A 24,309-nucleotide genomic window follows, 5' to 3' on the forward strand; every position below is an offset into this window, starting at 1 on the left:
GCCTTTCTATTTAAAGTATGTGACTCTACATGGCCACGGACAGATAAGATGACATGCGGATAAAATGAATGTTTTATACAAAACTGTTTAAACAAAATTATAAAATTAAATTAATCGATAAAATTAGTGCAATAATTTCCATGGCTCTAATTCTATTCGAATAATAACAAACTAGGGTAAGTGTTCCAGTTTCTGACAGAGTGTACCCATTTTTTTTCGGCAGGTGAGCAGAACAAGCATACTTATGAAACATAGCAATAGACATGTTCTTTTAACTAATTTTATAGAAAAGCTCCTTGTTAAAAATCGATTTTTTGGCTCATTTTTCTTTAAAATTTGCCTAAAATATGAAAACTTAAGTGCACTCGTCGTCGTCAAACATTTTATCGATTTGCTTTGTGCCGATAGTTCGATACTACAGGCCGACAGTACAGTTCAAGAAAATATTTGATGTGTGTTATATCATCGTGTGTTATATCGTATGATGTGATATATGATCGTATGATATGATATGATATGATATGATATGATGTGTGTTATATGTGATATACGAGCTGTGATTTGTCTTATGTCACAAGATCTAGCAGATAACCCAAAATGGACAACTAAAAAAAAAAATATTTAATTACTATTGATATTGAGCTTGAGCAAAGTAATAGTAGAAAGTTTATCTTCTATTATAGGCCTATTACACGTGATAATTTGGTTGGAATAATTCCGGAATTTCGCTTGTCAAAATTTCATCTCCCCAAATTGAGGGAACTAAGTCTGTAGGAAATAAAAACAAAGCCAATGCTTCCAATTTTTAGAATATTTCTTTAAAACCCCATTTGGATTATGGGATATTATTTCAAGGGGGTTTCAGGCTAATTTTTACTGAATACGGCTCTACACTGACCTGCGCAAAACTTGTTAAGAGTTAACCTAGGAAATATTTCGTGGTTAAGCCTAAATAAAGAAGTCCACTCACTCCACTTGGAAATTGGTTTGGTTTTTCAGACTGTTTAACTATTATTGTTTCTATTTAATAATTATTATGTGAATAATTTATTATTAAAACATTTTTTTTTTCATTTGAGCTAAATCAATACGTAAATTTTAGGTATCTCAGTTGCGAAAAGTGAGTGCCCGTGAGTTGATGGGAAGACTTTGTTCAGACTACAACTATATTTTACAGGAAAATCAGTAGAGTAACCGTACCAGTTTTCGGCAGTGTACCTATTTTCGACAGGTACCCAAAAATAGCATAATAATGGAAAAAATTGTAAAAGTTATGTTCTTTCGACTACTTTAAAAACAAACTTCATTGTTTATTCTTACGAAGTGGATGGCTCATTTACATCAATATTTATAGAAATATTGATATATTTGTGCCAAGCTAAAAACATTTCGATCGATTTGCTTAGTGCCAATAGTTGGGCTGGTTTCATGATTTAACAAACTAACGCCTTAAAAAAATGGGTTGCGATTGTATTTATTTATTTATTTATATTTTAAATATCACGGCTTGACGTCGTATTGTCAACACCGCAAGTGTTGACGATTAGAAATCCACAAAAATTAACAAAGCATTTCTTCCCTGTTATTTGCCTTACCCCGGGCATGCTCGGTTGTTTGCGAGATTTTCTTTACCATAAAATTGTTTTAACAATTGTTGAAATCTCATTGAGTTTTTAAAATACGATAAATGATTAACTTTTCACTTTTTAAAAGCTGCCGAAAATATAGTTACAAGGTAAATCTTTTTTTTTCTAGCTCAATTCTGTGCAACTTCAAAGCGATTTTCGAAAGACGTTAAAATCTGGCAGTTTGATATTCAAAATGGGCCACGTAAAATAAATTTCAACTACTTTCTATCAATAATTTTAGTAAGGTAAGAATGAAAAAATATATAAAATATTTTTCCTAGATTAATTACATCTTTTAGAGTGTTTTTTTTAAATAAATCGTGTATTTGCGCTGTAAAAAATAGGAACATATGAAAACTTATTAAATCATTTAAACCATGTATGCCAAAAAATATTTATCCGATAGTTTAACAACCAAAATAATGGCACTTCCAACGAAAATTATGGACATTTATTAGTTTATTCTAAATTTTTGCCTATCAGCAGTAATATTCTGCCAAAAAATGGTACAGTTACCCTAAACTAAAAACAAAATTAATTTTAAAATTAAACACTTCTACCTAAGCAGGCATAAAAATTAGTTGTTCTGTATCATTTATGAAACTTTTCAGTTAAAAAAAATAATGCTAAATAATAACTAAGTAGGAAGCCCTTACAGATACAGACACGCCCTTCGATCGGCTTTGTGCACTGGCAAAACGAATGTGGCAGTGTGAACTCCGCGTAACCACTCCAATCCATCATCTGTCAAACTGCGGCAAATCGGATATGAAGACGAAATTTTAAATGCTTTTATTTAAAACACTTGCGAAATTTTTACCTAATATAATGCCATTTCACAGTGTTCTACACTTTAAATGATGGTATGTAAAATTACGCGTGTACTTTTACGCCCCCAGAATATTTACATAAAAGCAACCGGCTTCCAGATGCTGTCAGTTATGTTTACACAATTTTCTTTTCATCGCGAGTGACAGCGCTCGCTGTCAAAATCACACATGATCCAACCGCTCAATGACGGTGAACGATAATCTCTGTAGCAGAAACATTGAACGAGACGTGGCTAGAGGCAATATACGGTATTGATGTGAATTAAAATTGAGTGGCAATCAGGCCGCAGAAACAAACCGAAATTACATTGAAAGGCATCACAGCGAACAGAGTTTAGCAAAGCGAAATATGGGTCTCTGCAAGTGTCCCAAGCGACAGGTAACGACGCAATTCTGCTTCGAGCATCGGGTGAACGTATGTGAAAACTGTATGGTAGTGAACCACACGAAGGTAAACATTGACACTGTGTCCGGCAGCGGCATATGCTCCTCGGGAGGAAATCGTTCGTTCTCCCACAAACATTAATGCTTTCGTTTGTACACTCTTTTTCCTCGACAGTGTACCGTACAGTCATACATTCAGTGGTTGAAGGATAGCGATTTCGACACCAACTGTACCCTTTGCGGTAGTCCACGCGACAGTGACGATTGTGTTCGGCTCATATGCTACCGTGCGTATTTTTCTCCCATCAGCTTTTATTATCTAGTCCCCTTTTGGTTGCCCCTTCATAATGCATTTCTCGTTCGTACAGATGTCTTTCACTGGAAATGTCTTAACGCCCGACAGCAAATGCTACCCCCAAATACGGCCCCCGGTGGCCACACCTGTCCGATTTGCAGTGAACCATTGTTTCCGCCCAGCAATCTGGTGTCGCCGGTGGCGGACGTGCTGCGCGTACGGCTTGGCCAGGTGAACTGGGGCCGAAATGAGCTAGGCTTATCGTTGGTAGACATCAGACACCAGCGTACAGAACGGAAGGTAGAGATACAAATTCATTCCGGATACTTTGGCGCATTTCAGATGCTGGATGAGAAGCACCCGGATGCTACATCGAAACCGTCAGTGGAGTTGATGGCAAATCAGCGGAACGGTGGCACCATGACGACCACTTCCGGATACAGTGACGTGCACGGCGGGATGGCAATGGCTCAGAATCGGGTAATGGGTGGCAGCATCGGTAGCAGTACGAATCATGCGTCGTCCGGTAAAGAACGTCCCGAAACACCTCATTCGGTGCTAAATCTCGATCCGTACGTTAGTATTGGTAAGAATCAGCACAGACACACGCACACACACACGCCGTCCGCTCACTTACTCACCCACAATACCGATACTTTGCAGCAAACAGCCGTCGATCGACACTGCTCGCTCGGGAACCACCGATCGGTGGATCGGATCGGGACGACAACAAGTACAAGCGACGCACGCCGAAGGAAATCTTTTCCCGCTGGTCCCGCCGGCTGTACGCACCGTCCGTACGGCCCGTTTGGCGAAAGACGTGGTTCCTGGTTGCGACGGGGCTGTTGGGCTTTGTGTGCATCGTGTACGTGATGGCAACGATCAGCAGGGGTGGTGGTGATGACGAACAGAGCCTAGGTGGTGACCGGGAGCTAGGTGGTTTCATTCCGAATCGCAATCTACCGCACGCCGAAGAGTGACGATTTCCGGTCGGATAATGTGGTTACTGCAAGTCTGCTAACCTGCTATCCATCCAAACATTCTGCTCGCAATTGTGATGATGATGAGTGTGTGTACTAGTGGTGTTTGTGACGCGAATCAGGTGTGTGTGTTATGGCTGAAGAAGGAAAACGGAGTTGAAAGAAAGCTTCAGCAAGGGAGCAGGGGACCCCGGAGTGCATGTGAGCTATGTAAGGATATATTTTATTTGTTTTTCAATTATAACGTAGAGTACGTATTATCATTCGATTAAAGATGAATTATTGCGATATATTATAAACCACCATTACTTACTTGACTTGGGGCGCACAGTAGAAGAAAAATACTGTCCGAAAAGCAACGGCGTCGTCTGGTGCCAATCGCTTAACCTGTGTTTCACTCGTAGATGTGGATAGAACTATTAGTCTCAACCGACTGGTGCTTCACGAAGTAAAGCAGCAAACGTGCAATGATAACTACTGTCATAAGAAAAGTTTTCTATGGAACGATTTGATACGCTCTAGTGAACTTGCAGTCACACCGTTATGCGTTCCTACAGCGGTTCTGTCTCTTCGAAATTATGGATGTTGGGCATTTGTAAAACACACACAGTCTTTATCGTTAATATGCATGTGGTGGACTGGTGAACTACAGATGAAAATACTTTTTTTTTTCTTCTAAAATCTATTCAATTAGATATTCATAAATAGGAGTGTTATTTTATTTATTTATATTTTAATTATCACGGCAAGCGCCACTCATAGGAGTGTGGTTCTAGAATTTAAAATGTTCCAATTTTCATGTAAAATAGTGTTACTCCTTCAGCGCCCAACCACGCATCTAGTGATGGATATATTTTACCTTTGTGGTTTGGCGCTAAACAGTGAGCGGTATCGGGGATTGTTGCAGCAGGCCAAGACCGCAAAGCGGTTGTAGCGCCTAATAATGAAAGTAAGTAAGTGGTTTGGACGGAATCGGTTCCGGAGCGCTCCGAATTTCTCGTAATCGTTTCCGTAGGTCCAGATTCTATTTCAGAACCGGTTCCGAATCGAACTGGGAATCGGTATCGATTCCACCTACGGAATCGGAACAAGGTGGTTCGGGTTCCAAGCGCCCAACACCAACACCCATCATAAATATTTTAAGTTAAACTTTAAAACTACATGTAATCTTTTGATTTCATACATATTTGTCGTACATATTTTGGATTACAATCGGTCTGGACCAAAGGCCAACCGTAAGTTCCCAAAAATGAATTCGAAACTACCACAGACTACGTTCTGTAACCAAATCGGCACATATTCATTTAACAACAATGCTGTTTACTTAAATTTACACGTTGTTAAACGCACGTCCAGTTTTAATAGAACAAGCTTGAACAAATTGATCCCATTCGCGATTGGTCAGTTACAATACTTTTATCTTATAGCAATACGGCCAGGCCGTTCCTTATGAATAAAAAAAAAACTTTTATCTTATGATCTCTTGTTACTTATTTATTTATAAAAATTGTCATTAAACAGCACTAACTTGTTTAACAAAACTGAACAATGTTGCGAGAAAGGGATGGTTAGTCTACAGATTGATATGAAAGCTCTATCAACGATGTTCGCAGGAAGCGCATTGTTTTGCTTCTCCCGTGCCCTTGCTATGAGACCCTCCAATTTAATGTAACTAATTATTGAGAAAAACTTTCGGGATAATCGCGGATTTCGATTTTTTATAGGGTTTTAAGTCACGTGTAGCATATCATGATTTTTTCTTATTTATAAAGGACAGCCTGGTCGTGTTGCTAAGAATGATTTTAATTGCTAAATGAAGATATAGAATAATTTATAGCAGCCTGAATTAATTTTATTAATATATTTTTTTCATTCGGGCTAGAACGGGCTCGGGGCACGTTGCGAAACGTCTAGGACCGAGGAGCAAACCTAGTGTTGGCCGTTCCGGTTCGAACACTTTATTTCGTTCTGTTCTTTTTCGAACTGTTAAAATCTTTTCATTCCGTATCGTATCAAAAATACTAAAAATTTAAATATTAAAAAAGTTGTATCTTTGGATATTCCAAGCTAGACCAGGCCAGCTCCAAACTCAGAAACTATTGGCAAGTTCCAATCCATAATAGCAGGGTCTCTGCTAATTACGAAGTTGGACCCGCCGACCTCCTCCGAACCGAACGTCAACGAGGCCGAACTCATTCTATCAAAGCTGGGCAGAGATGAAGAACACTGTTACGGGAAAGCCTGCCTCCCTTTTAACGTCAGTGTCGACTTTGACCCCGGATTCTGTTGCTCCGTCAGCGGATCGAACGAACGAATAATAAAAAAGGAATGAAGGGAAAAGTCTTGGGATTGGAAGGATAATAGGGATGCGGAATCAAAGGATAAGACCGTTGTCTCTGGCGAATCGGTAGATGGGCCTCATGTAAGCGGGGTCTCTGGTCGCCAACACTTCTCTAATTTATATACCCGATCCTCTGCCAATGCTCTCGACTGCACCCAACAAGGAGGGTCTTGCGGTTTCAAACTCCACGCAGGACCACAGAAGGTGATCCACATCGTGAAATCCGTCACCGCAGCCACACACCTTCGTCTGAGCCAGAGTTATACGCTGCAGATGAGCGTTCAACGCGAAATGATTCGACATGAGTCGAGACATCATGCGTATGAATGCCCGGTCAACAGAGAGCCCACCGAACCAAGGCCGCAGGGACACTTGCGGAGAGATCGAGAAAAGGAATCGCCCGAGTTCGTCCGCCTCCCACATGCTCAGCCAGCGAGACAGGAAAAGTTGCTGTGGCAAACGAAGAAACTTTCGGGCCGAGATTACTTACTTACTTATTTATCAGGCGTTACAACCGCTTTGCGGTCTTGGCCTGCTGCAACAATCCTCGATTCAGCTCACGGTTTAGCGCCGTCGTCTGCCAATCCGTTATCTCGGCCGTTCTGGCGGACTCATCAACGCCATCACTCCATCTCATTTCGTCTCCTCTGTCCGTGTGGACGGCCTAAAAGGACTTTACGGGCTGGGTTGTCCGGTGTCATTCTCATGACGTGACCAACCCACCGGAGCCTGGCGAGTCTAATTCGCTGCACGATGGTGAGATCATCGTACAGCTCGTAGAACTCGTCATTGTAGCGGTTCCTCCATTGTCCTTCCACACATACGGGGCCAAAAATCCTTCTGAGCATCTTCCTCTCGAACGCGGCTAAGAGGGCTGTAAGAGGGTTAGTTTTGGACAGAGTCCATGTCTCAGAGGCGTATGTGAGTACTGGGACTATAAATGTTCTGTACAGTCCCAGCTTCGTCCGTCGCGACAGGTATTTTGAGTGGAGAAGTTTCCTCAGGCTGTAGTATGACCGGTTGGCAGCCAGCACCCGTGCGCGTAACTCAACGTCAATGTTGTTGTCGGTGCTGACTTTTGACCTCAGATAGGTGAAGTTTTGGACGACTTCGAAGGTGCAATCACCTATACATCTGTACATCACCCCTGCGTAAATCAGTGTTTGTTAGCAGAGCAGAGAGAACCTCAAACCAATGATGTCTATGTCATCAGCGTATGCTAGGATCTAGATTGACTTATAGAAGATGGTCCCCGAAGTTTCCGCAGATCTGCCACAAGTCGCAGATGGCTCTCTCTAGCGCCAGGTTGGCAAGCCCATCTCCCTGGCGTTCGGTTCGAAACAAAACCGGTTGTTTCATTGTGTTATTTTTGGGGCGCTCTGTCAGTGGTGTGTGTGTATGTATGTGGGTTGGCAGGCTGCTGTCAATTTGCGATTCGACTTCTAACAATACACGACTCATCTTTCGTATACTAAGTCCAGTGTAACGATGGGCAAGATTGTACTTTGTTCTTGTTCTGTTAAGTACGAACCACGAGGCATAGTGAAAGTCTTTATCTAAGATTGTTTTCAGTTTAATGGCTTCTACTAAACTGCTATAGGTCTACAGGATCTTATCCAAATATGTGAATATTGGCGAATATTGGCGAATATTCCTGAGAATGTTAACCTTTATAATCATTTATAATAATCAGACAGATTGCGTATTATTGTGTTGTTCTGTTGTGATGACAATGTATTCAAGTGCTGATGTATTCAATGCAATGGTATTGATGTAACAAATCCAAGAACGTGTTTGTCAAACCAACGGCATATACCGTATAAGGTTGAAATAAATAGAACATGAAAACTAACCATCAATTGAAAGAATTACATTTGGGATATGAAGTCAGAGCTTTGGAAATATTTGTTAACATGTGCCACATATGTACAAAAATGAAACCATTAGGCTGTTTTGCTAAATAACTTACACTTCTCAAATCAAAATATCGGTTGCTTTGTATTGAATTGTACTTTTTATTTATAGTTTTGGGCATGACAGAAAGAAATAGAGATAAGAGGATAAGAAAGACGAGATAACTATAAAAAAAAAACATTGCAGGAGGATCGATAGTTTTCGCAAACAGTTGAACGCGCTTCTTTTGCAGTAAAAGAGGGGTGTGCGCAGCAGCCGTTGATCGCAGTAAAAATCTGAAAAAAATATTTCTGATATTCTTTGGTGTTTCACATTATGTTCAAATTTTTGCATTATTTCATCTTTTGTTTTCGAAACTCACGACGCTCTTAAAGCAGTCATCATCTCGCAAAAACACACATTTTTCCCTACATTTATTAAGCTCCCGCTTATGTTATAAGAACTGTGCCTGGGATGTTAATGCATATTTTGAAAAGTAATTTTAGTAGCTTTATATTAAAAAGATGGGACCATAAAAAGCCAAACTAAAAAAATAAATAAATCATAATAACTGACATTTTGCATAAAAACTCCAATAATTGCATCTCAAGGATCACTTCTTCTTCGCTATATGAGAGAGGTATACATATCCTCCTATGTTTAGTGGCAGAACCATCTCTACATAATCAGAGGTTTGCCTCTCTCTTGTTTGTCTTTGACTTCCCTGAGTCATATCGACGTATTAATATAACTATTAATTCGGAGTTTGGGTTTGCAGGGATCACTTAACTTTATAAAACATTGTTAATAAATGTATTTGCATTATTTGGAACCTATTCTTACTAACTGTAATTTTTACCGAATTTTAAAATGTGGATTTCTATCATAAACGATGGATTTTCGTAATTGGCCCTATAGTTATGATACATGAAGCAATTTTCAACACAAAAAAGAAATAGCTATAAGTGTGCGTAAAAATATGCAAAAATAGGAGAAAACGCATTTTTTTTATTCTATACAATTTTGCAGAAGATCATTTTTAACTATGTCTCCAACTTTTCTAGTTATTCACAAAAAACTAATTGCCCTATTGTTCTGTTACGCCCTGTATTTCTCTAGGCATTCTATGAATTTCATGTTTCTAAACCTTTCCTATCAAAAAATATTAGGAAATAAAATTGCAAAACCTACCCGTGTAGGCGGTCATTGACATAAGGGCTAGAGGTAACAAAATCAAAATAGAAGAAACTGTATTGCTTAAATCTAGTTTGGTTATACAAATCAATGTAATCGCTGTTATCGTACAAGGGACTGTATGATTGACGTGTCTGCTCTACATAATCGTCTTTAATTTTTTGACTTGTTTAACTTGACGGTTGGAGAGGTCCAGTGGCACACTGATAGCGGCGTCGATCTTTTACAAGACAGGGCCGGGTACCGTATCACATCCGGACTGTCCATTCGTAGGCTGAACTGAGTATCGAGCTACGAGTAAATTTAGGGCAAGAAAGCAATGTACCTAACGTGCTGGTGCCAAAGACCACACACTACCTTGGATTTGCTCTACCTTACACGATATTGCTGTTTTCCGAGCAAAAAGCTACAGCGATGTGCATGCATGCATTGGATGTAATTATTTACACTTTTCCCACACAATTAGGGCAACGGAACCAACGTCTATGCTGAGACTCAGATATGCAAGACACAGAGAGTAAAGAAAAATGCATTACCGGAAACGGCAGTTGGTTCCATATTAATGCATCGATGCACAGGTTGCACAAATCCAATGCAAAATCTCTGGCGACATAATTCGTGTCTGGCTACACAAAAACGTTGTCAGAAGGTGTCGAGAGACAGTTGTTAGCAGACGGTGGTGAGCAAAACATGTTCTTTAGTGATCGGAAGATGGCTGGTACTACTGCTAGCTTGTTGTCGTTGTTGGTGATGAATTTACTGGGAGCACTAGTCGCGCGTTGTGGTGATATCGGAATAGAAGCTGACCTAACGATTTCTGCTGAGGGTATTTTGAACGAGCAGTTGATGCCGATAACGTACTTGATGATGGATGGTGCTTGTGCAGTGGGTACTCAGAAGGACGGCTGTGCGCAGGATAAGGGGGCTGAAAGTCGTACCGAATCGGACCAGGCAGGGGAGCTACCATTGAACGATCTTGGTACCGATGCAAGTTACAGTAGTGCCCTATCCATGCTAGATTTTCATCGGTAATTGTAAAAATTGTGGTAAGAAAGTTTCTTCCTGTGTGTACAACTTACAGAACGGTTTTCTTTCCTCCCACAGTACCATGATAAATCTTTATCGTTGCAAGGGCTTCCTTGCCAAGCGTATCATCAACGTGTATCCGACACAATCGCAGCTCTTTAAGCGTATGAGCTCGGCGATGCCGAACAGTAGTACCTCCTCGCTAGTGATGAACGGACCGCAGGATACTATGGACGGCATGCTGTACGATCCTGGCTCTTCCGGATACAAAGAATGGCTCACAAAGTAAGTAGTGTGACACTACTACAGTCTATCGTCAGCTATATATCTCCTCTTCCTTTCTGCGTGAAAACACAGGACTTCTACACTGGATGACATATACGAAAATTTTCTCTCTACGCGCAAGCTGGCAAATGATACACTAAATCGCAATCTTCATCATGCCACTCTGCATCGGGTGTCCGAATCACATCATCCCACCTCGAACCCTCGACTAGGGCAGGAGGAGTACTTCGATGAAGGCATCATCACCGGGTTCGCGATGCAGCCGGATCATGTTGGAAGTCTGCAGCAGGGTGGTGCCTCCTCCTCGAACTACGAACGGTACGGTGGTGGTCAGCACGATCTTCAACTCAGACAGTCCAAGTACCAGCGGGGTCTGCTGCAAGGCGAAGAAGCTGATGGTTATGAAGCTTCACGCGGTGATTATGGTTACCACCATCACCACCACCATGCGGCCCCTGTGGTGGAGTACGAGGAAAAACCGATCGACAAGAGTTTGCTCGGTTTGAAGGATCTGTTCGATATTGCGCTTACAACGCTCGCGTACCTTTCGTTCGGGATGTTTATACTGCAGGTGATCATGTGCATCACGATGACGAAAAGTGATTCGAGCATGATGATACTGCCGACCACTTCGGAGGTGGAGGTGGAAGAGGAGGAGGGACGCCGATTTGCGCGTGCATTGCACGTGGAGGGGTCGGCTAGGGCACGTGAACTTAATCAGCTGGCAATGTACGTAGTTGATTCGATCGATACCATCACAAAGCGTGGAACGGAACGGCGGCGAGATATCTGCCTGCAGGCATGTCTGTGCAAAGCGAACCGATTTTCCCGTACGCTAACCAGCATCCATGGATATTGGATCAGTGTTTGGAGGTTAGTATTGGCTGTGCGTTGGTCCACATTCATTATCTTATTTCGCTTTACTATCCTTTTTTTTGTAGTTTCGGCGTATCCTGGCTAGCACGGTACAAGCAGTCGTCCAGAAACATATCTTCCTTTGCATTAAAGTGCATGAGCGCGGCTCTGATAGGGCTCGGGAATGGAAAGTGCTCAGAACTATATCCTTGTGGTGGGGGAAACAACTAGAAGGCATAATATTACAAATTCTGCCATCGCTGTCGCTGCCAGCTGATGAGCGCGATCTATCAAAATTGATTTTAAAATAAATAACAGTCCTATTAGCCAGTTTTACCTCGTACGTAAGTAGAACAACGTCCTTCATCATGATGATGTTATAGTTTATAGCAATTTCCGTTTTGAGCATAGTCTACCAACCGATTCGACGTGCCGTAGTTCTTACCTCTGGGGATCTGCGGAGGAGTGTGTAAATGAACGCGGAAACGTTCTTTGTACACGCGCGCGTGCACGCTCGTACACCCCAACACGAAGGATAAGAAGCTGCTGTACACAGTAGAGTCGAGATGAAAAGGGAGGGATACATTTCTTGATTTACGATGGATTATAGCACCAAGGCAGCTCCCCCAGGAAGGAGAGCCATAGGAAGGACTAACGCCTGGCTGGGAACAAAAGGGGAAAAGGAATCTCTCCTTAGTAAACATCAATTAGGCCGCATCGTTTGTGCACGTTCCCACCAAATTTTCACACGCCGGTACCACCATCTCGTTGCCTTCCCCCCGTCCTCCCCCCCCCCCCCCCGCGTAGTTTTATTCTCCGAGGCGCGCGCACACCCGTAATCAATCTGCTCACTGTGTGACAGAATCCATTTTTCTTGCTCGCTTTTTAGGTTGTTGGTGTTGTTGTGGATATTTGTGAGATTCATGGTTGGGTGCTTAACTAAATTGGATAAATCAAATACATTTGCTGCCCCTCCCGCCCGTACCCCGACGTAAGGAACCCCCGCCGACCCAAAGGTATCGAAAGGCTCTTTATCTTCCGTTATGCAGTTTTACCTTGGAAAGCAGTTTATGAACCATGAGTCGACCAATTTTACTGTTACGGATTTTTGCTGGATGGGGGAGTTTTCTTTGGAGGATGTTGGAGGGTGAAAATGACGGAAAGCATTTTGTTACCGCAACTGTTAAATACCCATAATGTAATAGGTGGATGGAGGGAACGCTGGAGGATGCATTTTCACTCAGAAAAATATTTAGGGTAGTGATTTTTTATGTAACTTTTAGGTTGAGGTTTTGTTGGTGATCTGTGTGATTTTTTTTTGTTGCTTTCTTGCGCGAGACATCCTTTATGACACTCTCGGCGTTCCGGGAACCAACTTCTCAAAGTTGATAGTTAAGACTGACTGGTTGAACCTCCCGTGGATCTCGCAGTCACGGGGCCAGTAAATGGGTGCTAACTCGCACGTCAGCTCCCTCCAACAACAAAGGGAATCAACTTAAGGCGCGCACCACCCGACACGGTGTGTTGCGTGTTGTTGGACGGGCAGGGCCAGTTGGGGCATGCGGACACGAATTACTACGTTTTGTCCGGCGGACGAAATCTCACACCTGGAAAGCATTAAAAGCACCGGCTTGTCTGGGTCTGCCCTCCATTTGTGTGTGTGTGTGGTGAATCAAACTGAACAGAAGATAGGGAAGACGACCATCCCTATATAGCGTGCGCGCTACTAGCGACAGAGAGACCCTCTCTCTGTGCCAAAGGTGTTCATATTTCATCGCGCGTATTTTCATGGCCGACGATGGGCTGGCCCGAACGACCGTTTCTTCTGCGGGGCGGAATGTAAAGGATGGATGGATGATGAATGAATCGTGCTACGATTGGTCTTTCCTCCCGGTGGATGCTCTGCTGCTGCACCGTCATGGCGAAAGAGATCACTGGCTAAACGCTTCGTTGGGTTGTGTTTGCTTTGCTTCTTTTGGATGCTGTTCGGGGATAATCCATCTCGTTCGCGCTCTCCGATCGCCGGGATCGGTCCTCCTGTTTCTTCTGTTTACTTCTTAGGACACGCTTTTTCTCACCTTTTGGCGGCAAAGTACCGAGAGCAGTGTGTTCCGGCTAATCGTGGACATCATTCCGTTCCACGGTTCAGTGATGAGCAGCAGTTGCAGTGTAGTAATTATACGATAATGTCATCCTTGTTCGGGTTGGATAGGAGGTGATACATGAGCTGTCTGGAGTTTGGATGTTTGGATCATTATGCAAAACGTGCTGACGGCGATTGATTGCGGTTGATTATTTGTCGATTTGAAGTGATCTACCTGCGGTGGATTAAGTGTTGTGCGTGTGGGAAGATTTTTGCGTGGTTGCCAAACGAGACCTATGGAAAGTGAAGTTCTGTGAGCGTTAAGAAATTATAGCTTTATTACCACTGTGTGTGCGTATTACACTCAAACAATCAATTGTAGTGCTTCATCAATCGAACCTGTGGGCGGGTTTGTGTGAAGAGGGCAAACAATATAGCAATGAATAGTAATTCCCTCTTGCATAATAATACACTAATCACATCGTCGGATTCCTCCGATCATGAAGAGCCTGAGTCTCCAAAGGACTTGCCAATCGATAAGGGGTTGCAGCAGTTGAGAAAGAAAAATGTCGACTGGTCATCAGCACCTGGCACTGTCGAGTTCTCGGACAGTCGTTGCATTAATATGTCTACCGAGGCACATCAAAAATCACTTCCAAGCTTCTACATCGAACGGTTGCTCGGTTTCGGTGGATCGGTAGAACTTCCTGCGTCCAACGATACGGGTTTGGTGGAAGAGGATCCGCTGGTGGAAACATTGTTTTCCAACGTGTCCAAGCTGAGTGGGTGCAAAAAACGCACTACCTCAAACGATGGAACACCGGCAAGTCTCTGTTCGACACCACCGTCTGGTAGTGCTATCTCCATTACCAGCGAACGGGAATGGTGTGGTGCGTCCTCTTCCCTAGTGTCCCCACTGCCGGAGGTTCGCCTGGATGATGTTCCATCACCGTCGTACAATCGGCCGTGTCCCATCGCTTCAATCGTTTACAATCAAACAACGACGTCACAGCCACAATCAATGCCACCGGGAGGAACGCGCAAGGTAAACGCCGTGTACATAGCGTGGCCGGAAGGTAGAACGCTGGAAGTGAACCTGAACCGCTTACAGCGGAAGATGCTGTCGTCCGCCCACGGTGTCACGCAGGATCTCGTGGCAGCGTACGGAAAATGGCCACCGGAATCGGGGGCGACCCCGTCGGCGGCCCATTTGCTGCAAGACCGTCCGACGCATAAAGCGAACCTCGCCAAGCTCAACATGAATGCCAGCGATCCGTACTTTCATTTGCAAGGTAAGAGTCTTTTTTTTATTTCAAAAACATGGCCTGGCCGTATTGCTGCAGGGCAAGAGTTATTTGTACAAACATGTGAAGTATTCAGCGACGCACAAGCAATAAGATTTGATACTTCGCATAACTATACCAAAAATTGGCAGAAGCATCATCAACTATTTTTATATCAGTTTTACTTTTCCAAAACATTGCGTAAAACTAATTAGAAAAAACCATAAATCAAGTCGGAAAAAATCGACATTAAATACTCTAACTTTTATATAACAGCAAAGTTAGATTGTTGTAAAATCAAAATATAGAAAAATGAAATTCCAAAACTATTAAAACAAATTTGATCGAATTTTAAATTTTATGATTAGTCGTAAGACTTATTTATGGTTGTACACTGATATCACTTTCTATGGCCGCATCTCAATCTCTTTTTACATTTGTTTTTTTAACAATTATAATTTATATTATTTTTGTGCAAATTGTTTTGTCTTTGGTTTTCTTATAACTAAACAAACAAGTTCTGCAAATTTCATGACATTTTTATATTTTCTTTCTACATCTGAGCAACTATTTTCTATGGCCGTACTTATCGAATCACTTCCTAAAAGCTTCTTCTTATTCTTCTTTGGCACTACAGCCTCGTGAGGTCTCGGCCCGTCATTCCTGGCTTTCTGTGACTTGATTTTGCCAGTCTTGCGTACGACGAAGTGGTCTGGCGAGTTTTTGAGCCCCGGCCCTGCTGTATGAAGACCGGCGCCGTTATCGTCTCGGCCAATGGACCGTCCCATTTCTTCCTGAAAGGAAGTGTATGCGAAAGTAGGATCTTCGCTAACACATATTGTTGGAAATAATTCAAAATATAAATCAGTTAAGACCGATTGGAAAAATGTAAAAAATAAGTGCATGCAGTTCATAAATCGGCCTTAGACTCAAAAACTGAACCTTACATTCCATTCCATGTTACAAAATAACATGGGTACATTCAGAACCAATTTGTGTGCTATTTTGGCTATACACTAACTGTAAGGGGGCTATTATAAATTCTGATTTTTTACAAAATTTACTAAAATGGTTCCATTTGAGACCCTATCACTAATGGCTAAAGTCTGAATAAATAACGTTTAAGTTTAATATCCACTAAGCTCCAGCTAAGCCCACTACCTTTGTCATTAACTAAGCTTTTCCTACTGTTTTGGGGGTGGTCCGGTGGCCGAGGCGAAAGCGGCGCTTATTTTCACACGGTAGGGCCTGGGTTCAAATCCCATCCAGACCGCCTGCCCGTACGTAAGGCTGACTACTTTGCTACGGGTATAATCAAGTCACAGAAAGCCAAAAAATGGCAGGCCGAAACCTCTCGAGGTTGTAGTGCCAAGTAAGAAGAATAAGAAGTTCTTACTGTTTTAATTAAAAGTCCTACTGGTAAGCTGTTGTGACCAGTATTTGGATGAAAATTTAGTAAAATATGTTAAAGGTATATTTAAACCAAAAAAGCTACGAAAACACAAAAACAAATTTTGTGCGGCTATAGAAACTGACCTCAGTGTAATAATATGTTTGGCCATATTTTGATGAGAATGGCAAAAAGAAACATAGAGACAATTTAATGATCCAATGAAAGGACCTTCAGCTAAATTTTGTTACAAAAAAACTAAATTGATTCGTTGAAGCCAATGATCCAATGAAAGGACCTTCAGCTAAATTTTGTTACAAAAAACTTAATTGATTCGTTGAAGCCGGCATCATAATATTGACATTTTACAATTTAAAAAAAATGTAGGTGATGTAATTCTTTTGTCCGTCACTGTACATTGGATATGGTAGGACGCAGCTCAGTGATATGGTAGTGATAGTAGTGGCAGCTGCATTCCAAACAGCAGGAACTGAGTGTCATCTATTTTCCGAACGGTTCCTTCGATTGTTCAAAGAAAGCTAGAAATATGGAAACCTAAAGACCCTTACGACTTCCTGGCGTTTGTGGCTAAAACTGTCCAGAGAAGAAGAGGCGGACAAATTGTGTATTGAACCTTGAACATTTTTGAAAATAAGAAATACTAACACACTCAGTTCACGACAGTAATATGTCAATAACTTTGTGTATCCGATGCTTCGTACTCCATAATGTACGAACCACGATAACGACTGGGACACGATTTGTTTTATTCAACAGTAACGGCCTGGCCGTATTGCTCTGGAACACGATTTTGGTTAGTACAATTCTGTTCATGAAAAAGTAAAACGAGTGCCTTTTTAACGCAATTCCACACGAAAATCGTAATGATGGTGATAACAAGGTAAAAACTTCTTTAGCACGACTCGCACACAATAATACTTCAAGTGCGTTTAAAGAACGTTTGGTGCATGGACATATGCTTTAAGGGTATAAAAAAAATGTAAATAGGATCGCTCGTTCGACGATCGCGAGATTACTTTTTGGGCCGTATCGGACAACAAACTTTTTTTTCCATACTCATTTTCATTCTCATTGCGGGAGCATTCTCATTCTCCAGCATTTTAATATTTTATTAATCGTACAGCCGAGTGGAAGGCATTAGAGATGAGAACAATCATTCGTATAGTGATTGCAATCACATCAAGGAAAGTGGTTACAATTATTTGAAACTTTAACTTACTTTTTAAAGATTCAAAAAATAATGACTCACTCTCTGTGCCGAGTAATGATTCGCTCTTTTTAGATTATAATCACTTATTCACTCATTCTCTGTGTCGATACATTCTTTTTCGATTATATTCACTCACATTCTGTGCCGAATAGTTATTCCCTTTTTCGGATTCTAATCTTTCACTTTACCCTCGCCAAATTTATTTAATTTTTTTTAAATTGTGTATTCCTTGCTTCAAAATCGACTCCCAATCGAATACCAATCGAATCCCAATCGATTCGCAATGAAATCCCAATGAAATCCTATTCGAATCTCAATCCCATCGATGCCAATGTTATCAGGATCGGCTTCGGATTCCTATCGAATTCGAATCGAATTTTAATCTGTTATTTAGGTTCCAATAAAATAAGAAAAAAAAATAGAGCTATAAAAAGTAAATAGTGAATAATGAAAAGAGTCATATGGAATCTTCGTGCTGATTTAATATGACCATAATTTATCTAGCAGGATTTAGCTTATTCACTCACTCTTATTCAGTACGAAAAGTTCTAGTCGGCACACTTTTTTAATCTGTGGGCCAGGTACCATAAGCTGACTTAGCAGCCGAACTTAACATCAGAGCACCTGTTAGAAATACAGCAAATATATATTCTTAAATAGCGATCATAAGAACAGGTCCCTGTTTTTAAATTGTGTGATTTACAAAAACGGCTTTATACAGCATTTAAATTGTTAACGTTTGCAAATGAATCTTGAGGAAAAACAGCCGAGCGATTATTTTTGGTAAAGAGTATCTCGATAGCGTATCTCGAAGATTTTGTCGAAATCCGCTGTCCCGTAGCAGCTTTTTGACGGTGTCCTGAATATTTTTGGTTTCATTTTTTTTTTACTTTTGTGGACGCGTCGAATTATAACGGTTTGTCTTCAACTATCTGATTTTATTTTATATTTTGAAATGCATGAATAAAAATAAAATTGATTATAAAAATTGTTTATAATCGAAATAAAAAGCAAACTCTTTCTAAATGTCGCAAAACTACAAAACTTTAGCAAACTCCTGGATCCACACTTTGCCTACCGCTATCTTGAAAGTATGACACGTTGGGCCAAATTTACCCAACCAGACCATTTAGGCGTTTTTTTGTCGCTTTTTTGCAGTGGCTCTTGGGTTTTGAGACATCTCATACGCCTCTTTGGTTTATTTACGCGTAAAATTTTGATCAGACTGCACCCCATACTGCACATTCCATGTTGGATTAAAAGACCGTTTTTCAAAATGTTTTGTTTTTGCTTCTTTGATAGGGACATGTGTTATTTTTTTATTTATCAAAGACGCCCGTTGGCCGTATTGCTAGGGACCTAGGGATCCTGGAAAGCCGCTAAAATATGCACATTTTGATACATAGCCTGGTGTCACAAACCGTACACATCTAAGTCGAGCGACCAAAATCAAAATTGTTTAATCTTGACATCTAACTCGTCATCCAACCTTTTTCCTCAAATCCCTTACAAAAAAAAATCGTACAACTGAATTTAGTACGAATGAGCAATGATACCATCAACCTTAGTACAACTACCAGCGACTGTTGTATCTAAACTTGAGTATGCAATTTCCGTGAACTTGTTGATTCCTGATGAGTTTTTGAAGTCTTAATACCCGTTTTCCGCTCCAAAACCGTCTTCCGCTCAAAAATGATAAAAGACTTACCAAATGTGAAGTTTGCTGTGAACCCATTCCATCTTACTTTGAACTAGTTTGAGGCACAATAGAGATGCGCGGTCTAAAATAAACCTGACAGCTTCGTTCCGTTCCTCAAAAGGAATGATTAGAACTAGGTTTGAATTTTTGACTAATATTGAACTTCAATGTTCATGTAATTCTATTCAAAGGTTCATATCAGGGTCACCTCAAACCGCATCTCTGAAAGGAAAAAGAGAAATCACACGGTGTAAGGAAGGAATCTGATAACATGGTTATCTTATCCAAAGCCTCTGTAAATAAACGATGAAAAATTGGAAGAGATATCTACATAGGGGATGTTGAAAACTTCGGGGCCATATCTTGGGTACTCCGAATGCTCCTGAAATGAATGGTAAGGATGGATATCTATCAGTCGTGACGATTTAAATTCAGACGAATTATTCCGACATTCGAATTCTGTCTCATCGAGATCTACAATGCTTCCTTTATAATCAACTAATCAATGTAGACAAATGATTTTATCTAGCTTTTTTTATTTCGAATAATTTCGCTAATTGAACGCTAACTGTAACTAAATGTGGGATTATTTTGTGTGTGAATAAGAACAGGTGTGCTTCATAATAATAGTATCAACCACCTTTCTGGCTCCCAGAATACATTCGGCATAGTCTTGTGAATCGAATGCAAATTATTATTTTTATTTGTCGATTAATGGTGTACGATCATGTGTTATTTCTGTGTGTTCCACAGTATTGCAACTGTGTCTATTAACATAATTAATGGCTGTTGTGTGTTTCCGGTCCAGACTCACGGCACGCACCTGGATGCGTGTGCCTTTGGCTAGATAATATTATTTTAGCAGCTTGATATTAGCGTTCGTGAAGGTTTCACGGCTTGGGGTACCACTCCATCAAGCAATTAGGATGTACACACAGCAACAGACCGTTGTTCAATGTGTGACGCGACCGTTGACAAAGCAACATAACAAGCAATAGACGAAATGTGATAAAAATCAAGCACAATCAACAGCTAGACCACAATACGCGATCCTATTTACTTACCTCGTTAGCGTCCTAACATCCACTGTTCAGCCGTGCTCTAATCGATGGTACATGATGAGCCTGAATAAGACGTCGCCGGTCGTCGCGACACACAAAAGCCACGCCGGGCAAACAGTGCGAGCTTGAGCCTCTTCTGCTGAAAATTAATTTTCGTTTATTGACTGTCAATAAACGCTGTTTAGGCGTCTCAGTTCACATGCACAGGCAGCAATCAACTGCATGGAGAGGCTAACTCATCCGAGACGGCGATAAGTAAATGACAAACAACGGATTTGAAAACTGTTTAATGATGCCTGTAGCAGTGGTGTGAACCGTCGTCTTTTTTTCCTGCTGCCTGATTATTAGTAGCCCTGGATGGAGGTTTGTTCAGCAAAACATCTTCGGCCACGGTTACAAACTGCACTGCTCTGTTGCCCTGTGGAAGTGAAAGCATGGATGTATGAGATCTGTGATGATCAAGGGTACCTATGCACCACAGTGTGTGGAAGGATCTCTTTCTCTCCTCGTGTTATTTACCAACTGTTTCTCGCGGCTCATTGAGTAGTGTGGAATTTTATAAGGTGTTAATTACGGTGCTTTTTCTACATTAGTTGGTTGGGGGTACGCACTGTTGTTTGCATTCGGCTCCGTTGAACCCCTACACGATCATCATCATCCATCTCATTACACACTGCCGTTTAGTTGTGGTCCCAGGGCAGCAGGGTCTGTGCCAGTCAGCCTGCCAGAAGTATTGTCACGATGTGTCATCTTTCCCAGTGTCTCTCGTTGTCGATGTCGTAAGTGGTAAAAATCACACCAGTATCCTTCTGTGTTTGCGGGCTTGTTGTTAACTTTATTACCTGTTTTCATTTTAGGCCAACCAACGCTGAAAGAGTGTTGGACAATTTAGAAGGAAGAAGCGAATGATGTTTAAACGTGAAACAGTTCGTACAGTTGAATGGGAAATGTGTAAACAGATAATTGCTGATCAAACACGTCTGGCAGAGTGCTCTCTAGTCATAATAGGCAGAAGTGAGAGAATCGTGCTACCACCGGTTAACGCAGTAGTGTAACGAGCATAGAAAGGGTCATAAATTTGCTCTCTCGGGTATCCAATTTTGTATCGCTGGACAATGTTCAATTATCTTTTCTTACTAATCAGGCGCTTTGGTGCTGAAAGCCTCCAAATGGTCGTCTACCAATTCCGGCCATTCTTTCGTACACATCACCGCCATCAATCCATTCCAATTTGTTCCTACCACGTGAAAGGACAAAAAGGAGTTGGATCGACCGGTGCCATTCTCATGACAAGACCAGCGCACACTGGAGCCTGGTGAGTCTAATTCGCTGCACGATGGTGAAAACACCATCCCTGCCATTATTGACTTGCTAGAGTTATTGTTTGTATTGTTTAGTTGGATATTCAGTTTTCACTATGAGGAAACGGCCCAGATGAGACTTGAACATCGGTCCTGTCGTGTGAAGACCGCTGTCGCATCTATCACCGGACCGCCCCGTACTGGGACCATACTTAATGTTATATACAGTCCTAGCTACGTCTGTCGCGGTTGGTATTCTAGAGGAACATTTTCCTCGAGGTACAATATGACCGTTTGATAGATATCTAATTTAAGTTAGAATTCAAATTCTTTATCTTCTTCTTCTTGGCCTAAGGATACTTCTTCGCTTTGGTAATGGTTGCCATTTTTGCCTGTCAATGGTTTAACGTTATGTCCGTCTTGAACTATGCCAGCGAACTGTGGACACCAGCTATGGAGTCACCTCTATGCAGAGAATCGAAAGTATCCAGACGAGGTTTTTGTGGATTTCTCCATGGCAACTCTACCGTTGTGCACACTTATACCATCATTCACACGCCCAGTCCTACTTCACTGCTTGTATCCTTCCCTCCGGATTCGATGCTCCGTCTCTTTTGTCTTCCATACCCCTTTATGTTCCTTCTCGTCGTCTTCGTGATAGACCTCCTATCTTTATCCCCTCCCACCAATCGTTTTATGGCCATTAAGACATGTACGGCATTTACAAATTAGCACAATCTTTTTGACTACAACCTCCCCCTCTCCCACTAACGTTCAAGACTTCTCAATTCGTCTTAACTTCCCTTTGTTATATCCTATCCAAAATATAACTCCTCCTTCATTAAAAATTAAAACAAATTTTGTTAAAGTCTAGCGTCAGACAAATTTAAATAAATAAAAAATAAGAAATTATTGATACCACGTAATTGACCGTAGCCAGTCCTCAGAGCGGGGGTACAGCCCGGATGGGATTATGACATCGATATAGGTGCAACACATTATAAACTCAAATGGCAAAGCACTCCAAAATAGTCCATTTCTTCTACGTCTATCTAATGTTTCGAAGCGTAGTAGCAGGGAACGTGATCAATGCGGCAGAAGTATATTGAGATCTTTTCAATCGTCTTAGTACGTAGCGTGTATATTTGCTACGTATGATCATTGCTTACTTATGATCATACGGCTTCAAGCCGTCATAATTGAAAATAAATAATTTCTTACTTACTTACTCTGGGCCTACCATACGTCCCCCTGTCTAGGTCTTTGTAAATGACTAGAAAATGTTACATTAAAGCCTGCACAACACTCGTCTTCATTGAAGCCATCTTCTAACAATTCGTTATAACGATCCTTATACGATTTTGTATTGAAGTTTAACAAGTCTACGGGTAGAACACATGAATAATAAAAAATCCTCTGCATGTTGCTATTTTGCAGCCTCATCTATGGTGAAACGATACCGGAAGCAGAACCGAGAACGGAAACCACGACAGGCGTACAGTGCAATGCAGCTCGAACGTCTCGAGGACGAGTTCCAGCGCAACATCTATCTGAACGTGAACAAACGCTTCGAATTGGCACAATGTCTCGGACTAACGGAAACCCAGATCAAAACCTGGTTCCAAAACCGACGTACAAAGTTTAAAAAGCAGCAAGACTCGCGCAACAAGCGTGAACAACGTCAGCAGGCGCAACTTATCGCCCAGTGGCTGTTTCAGCCACAGCAGATGGGTAGCATCCCGTTGGATGGTCAGTTTCAAGCGATGTCCCGTCTACCCTGCACCCTTCCTGCCCATCGGTCATCACTGGCGTTTGCACAAAGCGCACTGCACTCTACACTAATGACGGCACCCTACCACAATCTACTACCACCACCAGCAACCTTGACGACTCAGCAGCAGCAACGTGCCTTGGAGAAAGGACCTCGCATTACCACCCACCCGATGTACACGGGATCGAATGTATTTCCCTCCTCGGTACCCTTTACAATGTGCAGCGTGGTACCGTTAGCGCCGTCCGGCAAGGAGGAACCAACTGAAATGTCGGCTAAATGTACACCAGAAAAACGATAAGAACTACAAGGCGATCGATGGCGTCTGTTTTGCCCAAGCCCGCAGCATGGGCAGCAATTAAGAATTTTGAGCTTAAAAGCATTTTAAGAGTAGCAGAGAGAACGTTGATTGTGTTTACAGCAAGAAGGGTATTGCAATTTGAAAAATAAATGTCATAAAACAGAAGTAAGGAAATAAAGGTAACCTGTCCAGTTTTAAGTTCCAGTATGTGCGTAATATTGCTAACTGAAAAAACGAACGCAATTGAAGAGAGTAATTCTTCTGGTGCATGGACAACGCAAGGATGATGTTCTTCTACACGTTACAACGTTTAGTTACGTTAGATCCGAACAGTGGTAAGGCCGTGGTGCGGTGGCCACATACGTATACAAAAACACTATAAAAATGGTTAAACCATCTTAGGCATGAAAGAAAATCCAACAAACCAAACTGATCTTACTGGGTATGTGTACACGGGATTAGTCGAAAACCCAGTTTC

At 41.6% G+C, this 24,309-nt stretch overlaps 3 protein-coding genes across 4 annotated transcripts; all 3 read left to right on the forward strand.

The window, feature by feature from the left end:
- The first annotated feature begins 2,617 nt into the window (after positions 1-2,617).
- LOC118511800 (zinc finger protein-like 1 homolog) lies at positions 2,618-4,416 on the forward strand. Of its 2 annotated transcripts, XM_036055344.1 has the most exons (5): positions 2,621-2,909; positions 3,018-3,129; positions 3,211-3,404; positions 3,480-3,723; positions 3,801-4,416. In XM_036055344.1, the coding sequence occupies exons 1-5, from the start codon at positions 2,808-2,810 to the stop codon at positions 4,115-4,117; spliced, it is 969 nt and encodes a 322-aa protein (XP_035911237.1). In that variant the 5' UTR covers positions 2,621-2,807; the 3' UTR covers positions 4,118-4,416. The 2 variants fall into 2 exon arrangements, with proteins under 2 accessions (XP_035911228.1, XP_035911237.1); XM_036055335.1 differs by having other exon boundaries at positions 2,618-2,909; positions 3,211-3,723.
- A 5,028-nt stretch (positions 4,417-9,444) lies between these two features.
- On the forward strand, positions 9,445-12,134 carry LOC118511681. Its single transcript, XM_036055055.1, has 4 exons — positions 9,445-10,573; positions 10,650-10,856; positions 10,929-11,729; positions 11,798-12,134. The coding sequence occupies exons 1-4, from the start codon at positions 10,236-10,238 to the stop codon at positions 11,940-11,942; spliced, it is 1,491 nt and encodes a 496-aa protein (XP_035910948.1). The 5' UTR covers positions 9,445-10,235; the 3' UTR covers positions 11,943-12,134.
- A 1,621-nt stretch (positions 12,135-13,755) lies between these two features.
- Positions 13,756-24,039, forward strand: LOC118511684 (homeobox protein GHOX-7-like). The gene is made up of 2 exons (XM_036055069.1): positions 13,756-15,086; positions 23,197-24,039. The coding sequence occupies exons 1-2, from the start codon at positions 14,234-14,236 to the stop codon at positions 23,829-23,831; spliced, it is 1,488 nt and encodes a 495-aa protein (XP_035910962.1). The 5' UTR covers positions 13,756-14,233; the 3' UTR covers positions 23,832-24,039.
- The last annotated feature ends 270 nt before the right edge of the window (positions 24,040-24,309 follow it).

This window comes from Anopheles stephensi, chromosome X (assembly GCF_013141755.1).
Source record: "Anopheles stephensi strain Indian chromosome X, UCI_ANSTEP_V1.0, whole genome shotgun sequence".
Classification (NCBI taxonomy): domain Eukaryota; kingdom Metazoa; phylum Arthropoda; class Insecta; order Diptera; family Culicidae; genus Anopheles; species Anopheles stephensi.